The sequence below is a fragment of the Suncus etruscus genome, chromosome 7 (assembly GCF_024139225.1).
Source record: "Suncus etruscus isolate mSunEtr1 chromosome 7, mSunEtr1.pri.cur, whole genome shotgun sequence".
In the NCBI taxonomy this organism is placed as follows: domain Eukaryota; kingdom Metazoa; phylum Chordata; class Mammalia; order Eulipotyphla; family Soricidae; genus Suncus; species Suncus etruscus.
In genome coordinates this window covers 20,489,066-20,503,334 of record NC_064854.1, presented here as the reverse complement: position 1 = coordinate 20,503,334, position 14,269 = coordinate 20,489,066, and the positions used below count along the sequence as shown (strand labels likewise).

At 53.0% G+C, this 14,269-nt stretch overlaps 1 protein-coding gene across 1 annotated transcript; it reads left to right on the top strand.

Moving 5' to 3' along the window:
• Positions 1-993: 993 nt before the first annotated feature.
• Positions 994-13,118, top strand: SEPHS1 (selenophosphate synthetase 1). The gene is made up of 9 exons (XM_049777733.1): positions 994-1,106; positions 3,509-3,779; positions 4,307-4,410; positions 5,304-5,411; positions 6,809-6,963; positions 7,990-8,080; positions 10,600-10,699; positions 11,320-11,532; positions 12,573-13,118. The coding sequence occupies exons 2-9, from the start codon at positions 3,587-3,589 to the stop codon at positions 12,785-12,787; spliced, it is 1,179 nt and encodes a 392-aa protein (XP_049633690.1). The 5' UTR covers positions 994-1,106; positions 3,509-3,586; the 3' UTR covers positions 12,788-13,118.
• Positions 13,119-14,269: the final 1,151 nt, after the last annotated feature.

The following is a 14,269-nucleotide window of genomic DNA, read 5'->3' as shown; positions in this document are numbered from 1 at the left end:
AGTGTGGTGGGGGGGGCAAAATAACTGAACCGCATCTCAGTAAATTGGGTCGATCCACGAGCCTCCCTCTTCCCTGTTCTAAGGACGCCCCGAAAAAGCAGGCGGGCTTTTTTATGCCTTTTTCGCTTTGTTTTATAATCAGCAATGCATTAAACCCCTTAGAGTAGGGAAGGGCCATATGCTCCATCCAGTTCATGCTCCAGCCAGGGGGACTGCTCCCCAACAACCCACTTGAGGGGTGGGGTGGGGAACCCCAGGGCTTGCCCAGTTTCCTGGGTCACGTACAGAGCCCACACTACAACTTGGGCTGGGAGAAACTTCCTTCCAGCCCCTGCAAGAAACTTTGCCAAAAGCCCTTTGCATCTCTAAGCACTGCGGAGAGCAGCTAGTTAACTGGGCCACGCCAAAGACAGGCTGAAAGAAATGGAAGGAAGAAACCTGGAACCTTAACCCAGCGGTGGCCAAGCCTCTTCCCTAGCTGGCATCGCAGGGTGCCTTTATTTTTTATTTTATTTTATTTTTACCAGGGGTTCCTCCACCCGTTGGGCCAATCCTTTGCAAAGCTGGGGATCCAGACAGACGTCCAAAAAGGGGGATGCCAGGCAGGCAGCCCTGGCACAGGGTTGCCAGGAGGCTGGTGCCAAAGCAAAACCCCTTTGCAAATGCAACCGTCCGGTTTGCTTATTTGTTTATGCATGTGTTGACTTTCTTTGCAGCAGGCCAGGGAGCCCCCCACCCCACCCTATCCCACCCCACCCCAAAGCCCCAAAGTTGGGGCAATCCCCCAACCACCACCACCACCACCAGCAGCCAGCCAGCCTCCCCTTTCCCGGGGAGACCCAATCATTGCCGCGCTAGGGCCTGCACGGCTGCACGGCGCCCCCGCCCCTTTGGCGGGCAACAAGCAGCCCCCGCCGAGCCGGGAGTTCGAGCCCCGCAGGCAGGCCCCGAGCGCACCGGCCCGCGCGCGCGCTCACACCCGGCCCGACCTAGCCTAGCCCGGCCCAGCCCAGCCCGCCTGGGCCTCCCGGTTCCGGCGCCGCTCCGGTGCATTGTGGGAGCCCGGGCCCCGCGCTCGGAGGAGGCGGAGGGCGCGGCGCGCACCGGTAAGCGCGGGACTGGCGTGGGAGGGGGGGAGGCCCCGGGTGTCAAGAGGGGGGGCCCCCAACGCACCCCGCCAACCTTTGGGGGCCTTTTGGAAGTCGGGGCGCAGCATGCCGATCCCGGCCCTAGGGGTTGGGGACCAAAAGGAAAGGAGAGGCGGCGGGTGGGTAGGCCACGGCGCCGAAAGGGTTAATCCCGCCGCCCCGCAGACGTGTGTGTGTGTGTGTGTTTTTTTTTCTTCTTTTTGGGGGGGTGCGGAGGGGATTTGCAAGGCGCAACCCGGGGCCCCGCGCGTTTTTCTTGCCTGCCTGCCTGCCTGCCTTCCTTCCCGCCCTCCTACCGATCGCCCGCCCGCTTAGCGGCCCCGCAGGCTCCAAGCCCTGGCCTAGGCCGCGCTCCCTTCTCGTTGAACGCCAACCGGCCCCCAGGGCCACCCAGCACCGCTGCATGGCTTCATAGCTTCATGGCATGGCCTGGCATGGCTGGGCCCGGCCTTATTTAGGCACAAAGCCTGCCTGGGGGACCCCCCAGCATGATGGGGGTGTTTGGGAGGGACTCGGGCTTCCTGCCTCCTCGTTTGCAGGAGTGCCAGCTATTCCTATCTCCCACCCCACCCCAAAACCCGCTTTGTCTCTTTGGGCCCGGGCTAGGGGTGGCGGGAGCTATAGAGAGCTGCAGCTGGTGGAGTTGGGGTTGCGTTGGCACCGCCATCCACTCACCCACCCACCCAAACCCCCACTTACCCGGCTCTCCAGCTGTGCTTTTCGGTGCATGCATGCATTGGGTTTGTTTTTTTTTTTTGGGGGGGGGGGGAGAAGCAGAAAGCAAAATATGAGTCTCATCATAAAAGGAAAATGCCAAGCTGGGGAGGAAGGGGTTATGCGGCGCGGGGTTTTTTTTGGGGGGTGTGTGTTGTGTGTGTGTGTGTGTGTGTGTGTGTGTGTGTGTTGTGTCTCCCGCAATAGTCGTGTCATTGTTTTAAAGGTGTAAACCGGATGGATGCTTTTCTCTCTCTCTCCCTCGCCCCAGGGATGGGTGCTTGTTATGCAGATGTGGCCGGGTGGGTAGGTGGACCGGGATGGGTGCTTGTTATGCAGATGTGGCCAGGTCGGTAGGTGGATGGTGGGGTGGTGGGTGAAGCGATTTCCCCAAACCCCTTCTTCTTTCTCCCTGCCCCGGGCTGGACTGTGGGGTTCCCATCTCAGTCCTCTTTTCCAGGTTCTTTGGAAATTCTGGAACTTCTGCCCTATGTCTGTCACTGTGTCTCTCTTCTTCAGGTGTTTTCAACTTTTTTTTTTTTCCTCTTTAGAAATTGGGGGTGATGGTAATTGCATTTAAAGGGGAAGTGAGGATCCCCGCCTCCCAATTATAAGTTGGTTTCCCCGCTAACTTTTTTTCTTTTATCTTTCTGATGGGGGTTAGAAATAGGAAAAATACCACCATTTTTTTTTTTTTTTTTTGGACTCTCACCCCACTCCCACTTGCCACCTCTGTCTATTTGAGGCGCAATTGAACGGGAAAATTAACTCCTGTAGCTTGGAAGTTGCCAGCAGATCCTTATGATTGGAAACATAGTCGTGTTGAGGCTTTTTTTGTGTGTGTTTTGTTTTGTTTGTTTAGGTAAGGACTGTTTGGATTTTCTTCCAAACCCAGGTTTTTGGGTTTTGTGAGATGGGTTTTAAGTGATCCCCGTATATTCATCAAACTCTATAAATGGGAATTAGTCCTTAGTGATCAATTTTACAGGGGAAACTGCCCCTAAAACACTGGACTTATCCGAAATCCATGCCTATAAAATTTCCCGTCTGGAGGTTTGTCAACTCTCTGGAGCACGTTCCATAAACTTCTGGTAGTATCTAGTGCCATAAACTGGGTATGGACCAGTCCGTTGTTGGCTGTTGGGAATTCTGGGAGGCTGTGATGTGCATGCATAGAGGTGTGGGTTTGTCAGGCAGGATGTTTGCTTTCTAGGAACTAAAGCTGACTTAGTATTGCCCAATGCTACCCTGCTTTCTCAAAGAAGGCATATTGTACAGCTAGTCCACCTTTCCTGAAGTCCTGCCCTTCCAGGAGGCTTCCTAGCAGTTTTGGATTGCACCGGGTTCTTCTGATTCTGAGAGGAAAGTTCCCCATACCCCTTTCAAAATGGACTTGCAAATATCATTTAGTTTCTTTCCCATCATCTGGGGCTATTCCTCCTTGTCTCCAACCAGGAAGGTTTCCGGAATCTGCAAAGGCTGTCTTGCCTTTCCTTCCTGGCCGGGTGTTGAGGTACCTAGGAAGATACTTGAAGGGGGGAGGACAATTAGGGACCCGAAGTGCAGTGCACCCCCTTTCACGGGCACTGCCTACCGTCCTCGGACTCTGCCTTGAGCTGTGTGTGTCTGTGTTTTGGCGATGCCAGGTGGGTCCGTGAAGAGCCCTGCCCGCTCCCAGAGGGCTGGGAGGAGCTGGGTCTGGAGGTGGTGTGAGCCCCAGAACCATGTCGACGCGAGAGACCTTTAATCCCGAAACATACGAATTGGACAAGAGCTTCCGGCTGACCCGCTTCACTGAACTCAAGGGTACGGGCTGCAAAGTGCCCCAAGATGTGCTGCAGAAATTACTGGAGTCCTTGCAGGAAAACCACTTCCAGGAGGATGAGCAGTTCCTGGGGGCCGTTATGCCCCGGCTCGGTAAGTTCCCACCTCGAAGCAGCTCGTGTTTTTCTTGTAGGGATTCAGAGAGCAAAGCCATGGCAGTAGTTAGATTCTTATTTGGAAGTCGTTCGAATTCTATAGGGTCCCCTGAGCCCCTCCAGGGGACATCTCTGAGCATTGATGTATGTACCCCCTCAAAAATAAAATAACCTGTATCATTAAGATAGCCATACTAGGGGGCCGGAGAGATAGCATGGAGGTAAGGCGTTTGCCTTTCATGCAGGAGGTCATCGGTTCGAATCCCGGCGCCCCATATGGTCCCCTGTGCCTGCCAGGAGCAATTTCTGAGCCTGGAGCCAGAAATAACCCCTGAGCACTGCCAGGTGTGACCCCCAAAAAAAAAAAAAAAAAGATAGCCATACTAGAGTTTTCTTGGTATTTTTATTGTTGTTTTGGGGCCATGCCTGACGGTGCTTGGGGCTAAGCACGTCCCCTTCTCTATGTGTGGGCCACAGAGGAAGGTGCTGATTAGCCTCTCCCTTTGCCTTCCTTCCCCTCTGCAGGCATCGGCATGGACACATGCGTCATCCCGCTCCGGCATGGTGGCCTGTCACTGGTGCAAACCACCGACTATATCTACCCCATTGTCGACGACCCCTACATGATGGTGAGTTGGGCTCACATGGCCGTGAGCTCTCCTGGCCCCACCATTCCTGCAGATTCACAACTGATTCTAGCTGCTTCCCCATAGAAAGAGAAATTTAGGGGCTGGAGTGATAGCACAGCGGTAGGGCGTTTGCCTTGCCTGCAGCCGATTTGGGACAGACCCAAGTTCGATTCCCGGCATCCCATCCCCAAGACTGCCAGAAGTGATTTCTGAATACAGAGCCAGGAGTAACCCCTCAGCACTTCCAGGTATAGCCCAAAAAAACAAAACAAAACAAAAAGTAGAATTTAGCCAGGGCCAGAGATTGCCCTGGTGTGGGGCTGGGAGCCCCTGAGCCAAAGCTCTCAACAGGACCGGGATGTGGCCTGCACATGGATATGGTCCCCACATCCACCCTCGGCCCCTGCAGAGCTCCTGGCCAGGGCTCAACACCCTGCCCAAGTGCACGTGGGCTAGGCCAGCAAACTCCAGTTGGTCCTGCTGCTCCCAGTGGGGACATGGCACCACAGGGCCCCCTGAGTCCAGCACAGCCTGGATAGCCTTGATGATGGTACCTGGGAATTCCAGGCTCTCAGCCAGACTGACAAGATAGATGAGTCTCCCTTAGTTTGGGGGCTACTTGGCAGCCCTCATACTAAGGATCCCGCCAGGTTGCTTCACCACACACAGGCAGGACACCCCGCAGCACCCCAATATGTGTGTTGGATGTATGGTCTATGCTCTGTGTCGTCTCCCGCCTCTCAGACCTCCAGGTTTCCTGTCCCTTTCAACAGGCAAAGCTTGGGTAGGAAGAATTTGTGCATCTGCTTAGAACAGAAATGGGGAGGTGGGGGGGAGACCAGGGGACCCTCATAAGGCACCGGCCACCCTTTCTCACCCACCCTCTCCTCTAGGGCAGGATCGCCTGTGCCAACGTCCTCAGCGACCTGTACGCCATGGGGGTGACGGAGTGCGACAATATGCTGATGCTCTTGGGGGTCAGCAACAAGATGACTGACAGGGTAAGGCCAGGCATAGCACATTCCCACCTCCACCCGCCACTCTCCCTCCTGCCTCTGGACACCTAGTGCCAAGCCCAGCTCTGTGTCCCCTGCTGGGTGCCACACTCAGGCAGTGTCTAGGAAAGCTCCTTATTTTTTTGTTTTTGTCTCCGAAAGGAATTACCCCTTTGCCCACCTTGGTCCCCAAAATGGGTTTCAGAATCTCTGGTATCCCCCCTCTCCGTAAAGGTGCTGAGTGGTAGCCACATTTTAGGGGCAGGAGCTTCCCTTCTCTTGCCTCGAACATCCCAGTGGACAGGTCTAAGCCACCTGGAACCCACAGGAACGCTGGGGTGACCCCTGAACAGGCCCATGCTGGTCTAGATCCCACTGTATCAGTGCTGGCCACATTGCATTGTTGACCCTGTGTCCCTCACGAATATTCCCCCAGATTCTGATAAAGTAACTCGGGGGCAGGCCCATCACAGCTTCTGTCCCTCTGCCCCTCCGAAGAATTTTCTTTGGGATCAGGGCCCAAATGATAGGGCAGAGGAGAGGGTGCTTGTCTTGCATGTGGCCAACCTGGGCTTTAGTTCCCAGCATCCCATGTGGTCTCCTAAGCACTACCAGGAGTAATTCCTGAGTGAAGAGCCAGGAGTAACCTAAGCATCATCAGATATGGAACCCAAAACAAATATTTTTTTTTAAAAAATCAAAGAACAGAGCCAGAGAGATAGCACAGTGGTGTTTGCCTTGCAAGCAACCGACCCAGGACCTGAGGTGGTTGGTTCGAATCCCAGCATCCCCATATGGTCCCCCATGCCTGCCAGGAGCTATTTCTGAGCAAATAGCCAGGAGTAACTCCTGAGCACTGCTGGGTGTGGCCCAAAAACCAAAAAAAAAAAAAAAAAAAAAAAAAACTTGGGGCCGGAGAGATAGCATGGAGGTAAGGCATTTGCCTTTCATGCAGAAAGTCATTGGTTCGAATCCCAGCATCCCATATGGTCCCCCATGCCTGCCAGGAGCAATTTCTGAGCATGGAGCCAGGAGTGACCCCTGAGTGCTGCCGGGTGTGACCCAAAAACAAAAACAAAAACAAACAAAAAATATCAAAGAACTTGGGGCCAGAGCAATAATACAGTGGGTAGGACGATTGCCTTGCATACGACCAACCCAGATTAGATCTCCAGCATCCCATAGGGTCCCCTGAGCCTGCCAGGAGTGATTTCTGAGTGCAGAGCCAGAAGTAACTCCTAAGTGCCGCAGGGTGTGTCCCAAAAACAGGGGGGAAAAAATATCAGATCTTTGGGATTCTGAGGCCCTTTGGGATTCTGAGGCCCTCTCCTGGTCCCGGGGCGGGCTGTGCTGGGCTCTGAGTTAAATGCCTTGACTCTGAATCTTTGTCCTCTTCACCCTAGGAGAGGGATAAAGTCATACCCCTAATTATACAGGGCTTCAAAGATGCGGCTGAGGAGGCGGGGACGTCCGTGACGGGTGGCCAGACGGTGCTGAACCCCTGGATCGTCCTGGGAGGTGTGGCTACCACTGTCTGCCAGCCCAATGAATTCATCATGTGAGTCTGTGTTACCTAGGCTGGCAGCCTAAGGCCCATAGAGGTGGTGGCTCAGTGGGCAGAGCATGTAATCTGCTGCAGGAGACCTAGGCACTGTTCTTGGTACCTCCTGATCCTCCAAACACAGAGATAAGTTGCCAGCTCTTTTTGGTCCTTCCCCTTGGGTGGGGTGGAAAGTCCTGTCATCTGCTCTCTGCAGAGTTTAGCGACAGGGTGGGTCCATTCACCAAACATGCAGTGCCCAGCGGAGCCAGGTCTGGCAGACCACCATGTCTTAACCTCTGAACCTAGGGAGGCACTGCCCAGTGACAGTTCTCACACTCTCTTGGCCGTGGGCCTGAACCCCTGCCTGTGCAACTCTGCTCCTGGAGGCCATGACTGCTTGTTGGATACTCCGCTGTCTAGAGGGGACCAGCAGGGCATCTGGGCACTGACCTGGCCTACCCCGTCCAGTGCTTAATTCATCCAAACATCTTTTGCTTTGTTTTGGGACTATACATGGCTATGCTCAGGGCTACTCCTGGCTCTGCACTTGGGCATCACTCCTGTTGGGACTTAAGGGATTATATGGGATGCTGGGGACCAAACGTGGGTCAGATGCATCCAACTGTGAAGCTGCAGGTTTGAACCCAGTCCTGGAACTCGCTGCGTCTTGGCCTGGCATCAATGCTGATATGCTGCATTTGTCTCATGGGGGGATGTCTGGGTGAAGCCTGTGGAGGCCTGTGGGGAGTAGCTGCTTTGTAAGTGGGAGATAGTTGGCACCAGGGGCCCAGTTGGTGTGAGGGTCTTTATTGGCAGCGGTTCCAGATGGCCCCTAGTCATTGGTTTTCCTGTCCTACTGGGCATGGATGTTGGGCATGTGTGTCCATGCATGTACCCTACAGATTTGTGTGTCTTATGTGTGTGGGCCTTTACAGTCGGGTCTCCTGTCCTGCTGAGCACAGGTGTGTCTGTCTCTGTGTGTGTGTCTTGAGGGGCCAGCTCAGCTCCCTGCTGATCCCTGTCCCCTGTTCTGTCCTACAGGCCTGACAATGCTGTGCCAGGAGATGTGCTCGTACTGACCAAGCCCCTGGGGACGCAAGTGGCCGTAGCCGTGCACCAATGGCTAGACATTGTGAGTGCCCGCGGTCATGGTCTTTCTGTGCTCACTCCTCTCGGGGGTGGGGGGGGTCAGTGGTAGCTGTTGGGATGGGGAGAAAATGGCTGAGCAGGAACACATTGCAGATGGGGAGAATCCTCCCACCGACTACCACAAACAGCAAGTCAATGACAGTTGGCTTTGATGGTTTTGTCTTGGTGGGTTTTTTTTTTTTTATCTTGTTCTTTCAATTTTTGTTTTTGGGGCTACACACAGTGATGCTCAGAAATCACTCTTTTTTTCCTGGTTTTTGGGTCACATCCGGCAGCACTCAGGGGTCACTCCTGGCTCTACGCTCAGGAATCGACCCTGGCAGGCATGGGGGACCATATGGGATGCCAGGATTTGAACCACTGTCCTTCTGGACGCAAGGCAAATGCCTTACCTCCATGCTATCTCTCCGGCCCCAGAAATTACTCCTGATGGTTCAGGAAACCATGAGGTGCAAGGGATTGAACTCAAGCTGGCCAAGTGCAAGGCAAACACCTCCCTGCTATGATATCGCTCTGCCCTTGGTGTTTTTTTTTTTTTTTTTTTTTTTGGTTTTTGGGCCACACCCGTTTGATGCTCAGGGGTTACTCCTGGCTATGCGCTCAGAAGTCACTCCTGGCTTGGGGGGACCATATGGGACGCCGGGGGATCGAACCTCGGTCCGTCCTACGCTAGCGCTTGCAAGGCAGACACCTTACCTCTAGCGCCACCTTCCCGGCCCCGCCCTTGGTGTTTTCTTTTCTTTATTGTTTGGGTTTTTTTTTTGGTTGGTTGGTTGGTTGGTTGGTTGGTTGGTTGGTTGGTTGGTTGGTTGGTTTTTGGGTCATACTTGGCAGCACTCGGGTTACTCCTGGCTCAGAAATCACTCCTGACAGGCATGAGGGGCCAAATGGGATGCCAGGATTCAGATTGCTAGGCAAACACCTTACTGCTGTGCTATCTCTCCTGCCCTCAGGGGGAAAGATTTTTAGTTTCTTTATCTGTCACCTGGAACTACTGGTTCTGAGAAGCAATTGAAAGAAGCAGAATAAATCTGTGATTTATGGGTGTGGCCTATCATCTTGCAGGTCTGCAGCAGCCTGAGTTGAGGGCACCAAGGGCTATGTTGTAGTATATGAAAATATTTCCATAAGATTATTTTTGTCCTAAAATTATCTCCAACTCCTCCAAAATCATATAGATTATAATTTTCAAAAGTTAAAAAAGAGGGGCCCGGAGAGATAGCACAGCGGCGTTTGCCTTGCAAGCAGCCGATCCAGGACCAAAGGTGGTTGGTTCGAATCCCGGTGTCCCATATGGTCCCTCGTGCCTGCCAGGAGCTATTTCTAAGCAGACAGCCAGGAGTAACCCCTGAGCACTGCCGGGTGTGGCCTAAAAACCAAAAAATAAAAAGTCTTAGATTATTCTTGGAATTGTTGTATATAAAAATATTTCCTTAGGATTGTTCTGTGACTATTGCCCCACCTAGACCTTCCAGGTGGGGGCGCGGTTAAGTTGGCAATAAATAGCTTGATAGACAGGGGAAAGGGGGTCTTTTTGCCACAGTGTAGGTACTGGGGTTGGAATCTGGAGTGCCAGTGTGGCCAGCTGTGTTCCCATCCATCGAGCTATTTTCCCTAAACTCCTCTTGGTTTTTTGTTGGTATGTTTTTGGGCCATTCCTAAAGGCTCAGGGTTACTCCTCACAGGCTTGGAGACCATATGAGATGCCGAGGATGAAAACTGGATCAGACATGTGCCCTCCCTGTTGTGCTATCACTGCAGCCCTTCTTGGTTTTTATTTTTAAAGCGAAGTTATTATAAATTCTATTTTAAAGAAGTCAACTTCTGGGCTGGAGAGATAGCATGGAGGTAGGGCATTTGCCTTGCATGCAGAAGTATGGTAGCTCAAATCCTGGCATCCCATATGGTCCCCCGTGCCTGCTGGGAGTGATTTCTGAAGTAGAGCCAGGAATAATGCCTAGGTGCTGTGGGATGTGACCCAAAAACAAACAAACAAAAAAGTCAACTTCCTTGTGCTTGGTCAGGATAGCTAAGGAAGCAGTGGGGACAGGAGGGGGCTCGTTAAGTGGATTCGGCCCATGCAGGGATGTGGCCTTCAGCTAATTCTTGGAAGGTCAGACAGGACTAAGGGGACCTGCCACCCTGGGGTCCCCCCAACTGCTCGTGAGCCACAGGTCCAGCTATTCACTCGGTCCTTGCCCAAGTGTCCACCAAGAACACCTGAACCAGGAAATGGAGCCTGTGGGGAGTCCTGGACATGCCAGCCGAAGGGTCAGAGCCATCTTGGGCAAGTCATATTCCAGGCAGTAGTGACTTTGCTGTCTCTCATGGGTCACCTCCAACCCCTTGCGCCCATGGGCACTTGGCCAGGTCCTCAAAGCTGTGAGAATTCGGGCCCGCTTTTGTGCCAGAAGCAACCATCAGAGCTCCCCAGGAGACACGGTGAGGACTAATATGTCACCCATACTCAATTTCCTCCCTCACCCATGTCCTTTGGAGCAGCCCGAGAAGTGGAATAAAATCAAGCTGGTGGTTACCCAGGAGGATGTGGAACTGGCGTACCAGGAAGCAATGATGAACATGGCGAGACTTAACAGGACAGGTAGGGGCACAGTGTAGGGTGCAAGTGCCAAACGGGGCCTTTTCTGCCCAACCCAGGGGTCGTGGGACCCAGCCAGGTTTGAGGCACAGCTGCTGCCCTCCATGGCCTAGGAACGAGGGGTCGGTGTGGGAGCTGAGCACCTGGTTCCCTCAGGAAGGGGTTCAGGGCTCACTATGCGCTGGAGTGGGTCCAGTTGGTCCCTGGTCCCCAGCTCTGGGGTGGGTCTGGCCCTGATCCTCTGCTCCGCTAGATTCACCTGGCAGATACCTGTCTGTCCATCCATCTGTCCATCAGTCTTTGAGTGCATCTTTGTCCTTTACCTCAATCCTCCCACACACTCTATGTAGAGGCCCTGTCTGCCTATGTATTTATCCATCTCTGAGTGCATCTAACTGCCTGTCCTCACCTTGACTCCCTCCCACGGCCTCTGCAGAGATCCTGTCATCTATCTATCCATCCGTCAGTCTGTCTGCTTGTCCCCTCCTGACTCCTCGACACAGCCTCTTTGCAGAGGTCCTGTCTATCTCCATCTCTGTCTGCCCTGTATGTTCCCCCTCCTGGACTCCCCAGGCCCCATCAAGGTGGCTGCCTTTGCTCAGAAGCACCCCGTGTTCCCTCAGCCGCCGGCCTCATGCACACGTTCAACGCACACGCAGCCACAGACATCACAGGCTTCGGGATCCTGGGCCACGCGCAGAACCTGGCGCGCCAGCAGCGCAACGAGGTGTCATTCGTCATCCACAATCTGCCCGTGCTGGCCAAGATGGCAGCCGTGAGCAAGGCCTGCGGGAACATGTTTGGGCTCATGCACGGCACCTGCCCCGAGACCTCAGGTAGCGTGTGTGCGTGTATGCATGAATGCGGTCTATCTCAGCCTTTATGTAGAAGTGGGATCCTTGCAGGAATACAAGCTGCTTCTCATCTTGATTTCAGAGCAAGCCTTTGTAAAGCGAGGCCCGCTGCAGAGGAAGCATCTTTCATCATAATTAACCATTTCAGTGCCCAACCCAAGGGCTCAACCCACACTCCCAGTCCTACCTCCAGGGAGCCTAGTTTGAGCCCTGAAAAGCGAATTTGAAGGTGTGGAGTGGGGGGTGTCTATGTATTCGTCTGTCCCTTCTCTCCACTGCCCCCTCTGCTGCAAGTCTTTCAGTATATAGGGAAAGGCAGCTATGGTGTAGCTGAAACCCCTCCCTCCTGCAGGAGGAATAGCACATGGCGGAGGACGTTTGCCTTAATTATGGCCAACTGGGGTTCGATCCTCAGCATCCCTGATGGTCTCCCAAGCCCACCAGGAATAACGCCTGAGAGCTGCCAAGTATGGCCCCAAAACAAAAATTCACAAATAGAGGCTGGAGCGATAGCATAGTAGGGTGTTTGCCTCGCACACAACCATCCCTGGACGGACTCTGATTCGATTCCTGACATGCCATATGGTCCCCGGAGCTTGCCAGGAGTGACTTCTGAGTGCAGAGCCAGGAGTAACCCCCCTGAGCATGGCCGGGTGTGACCCAAAAACCAAAAAAATATTTTTTACAAATAGAGGCTGGAATGGGGGGGGGGGGGACATTTACCTTGCGCTCACGGCTGACCTGGGTTTCATCTCCAGCATCCCATAGGGTCCCACGAGCCCTGCCAGGAGTGATTCTTAAGCTTAGAAGCAGGAGAAACCCCTGAGCATTGCTATTTTTTGGTGTGCCCTCCGCTCCCCCCCAAAAAAACGTGCACAGCTAGATGGTGTGATGTTTGTTTTGTGGATGTTTCTCAGACCCTCAACCCATTTTGTGCAGTTCTGTCTGCATACAGGTTGAGGGGTTTGGGGTTGGTGGCCAGGGCCACCACTGATCCCTCCACCTTTCCCCCCTCCCCCTAGGAGGCCTCCTCATCTGTCTGCCCCGTGAGCAGGCAGCCCGCTTCTGCGCCGAGATCAAGTCCCCCAAGTATGGAGAAGGGCATCAGGCATGGATTATTGGGATCGTGGAGAAGGGTAACCGCACAGCCCGGATCATAGATAAGCCTCGGATCATCGAGGTCGCCCCGCAGGTGGCCACACAGAACGTGAACCCCACGCCCGGTGCTACCTCCTAATCCTGGGCCCCAGCAGCCACAGCCCGGCTCCGGGAGTGAACTGGTTTCTCCCATCGTTCTATTTTCCTTCCTCGCCACTTCAGACTGGAAACAAGAAGCTGCAAGAATCTCGAGGTCGGAACCCGCACAGCTGGGTCAAGGCGGCCTCCGGGTGAGTTGGATGCCAGGAGCAGAAACTCGTCCGTCCAGGGCCGCCTTCGCCTCCTGCTCCCAAGTCGCCAATGGTCATCGTGGTTCTCCGACACTGTTGATTCATTTGGAGTCGAGTTTAGACTCTTCCAAGTTTTCTCTGCCGCATAGGCGCTGCTGAAAGGTGCTTGTTGTCCACAGCACAGACGCCATTCGCAAGCTTGTCTCTATGGACCCTCATTCATGCCCGTGGTGGGATTCGGGGCAGACAAGCGGGCCAAGGGCAGCTGGCGTGTTCTTCTGCGTCTTATGGTGTGTAAAACCCCGTTAACCTCACCTGCCCTGCAGCCAGGTCATTTCCCCACAGTTCCACTAGCTACTCAAGCAAGGCAGGTGGCTTCGAAGGCCTTGCATGGGAAGCACTTGAAGACATAAACAAAATATAAGTCATTTTCTCACTCGGTAGCCTTCTGATATTTACAGTAATACCATTAACTTTTTTTTTATGGGTTAAAAAAAAGAGGATTTTTTTTTTTGCAGCTGTAATTAGATGTTCTATAGTACAAGGAATTGCCTTCCAGAAGGGATGCCATGTCTAATTCTCATTCACAATATATGATTAACGACATACATAATTTTTAAATGTAACCAGCGATAAGGACTGTTCTGTGCATGGTAGTGTTTAAAAAAAAGAGAGACCTTTATATTTTGTATTGTGACTACAGGCCTTTTTTTGTTTGTTTGTTTTCTTCAAATAAGTCACTCTTTGGCCTGATTCTTAGCTGGTTTATTTTTTGTTTCTTTTCGTTTTGTTTTTGTTTTTTTGTCTTTTACACCGTATTTTTTGTGCACGCTCTGTGATCTGTGTTTCAGATCAACAAACACAAACCCTGCGTTGCAGCTCAGACGAACTGAAACTTGTTATTCAAATAAATATTTAATTTTTTTTTATTGCTCTTGTATAATCAGATGCTCCTTTTAGTATTCTTTTAGAAGTGTGGGGGAGGGATTTTGGCTAAAAAAGTACATACGATTTATCGGGGAGAAACTAGATTTTAGTTTTATAAAAACTTTTAAGTCTTTCACGGGACCTCTATTTTCTTGAATTAAATTTTGTAGTTCTAGAACAAACACTTGTAAGCTGGTGTGGCTGTGTTCCGAGAACGGAGGCTTCCGTCTACCTGTCCTTCCAGCCCACCCTGTGGAGGCAGCCACTCCTGGCACTAAGCACAAGCCTAGCCTGAGCACCCCATCACCCTACCCCCCCCCCCAACCATCCCAGCCACCTGCCAAAGGAAGCTGCCCCGAAATGATGGAGCCCAGGGGGAGGCTGGCACCAGCTCCCTCACCTCC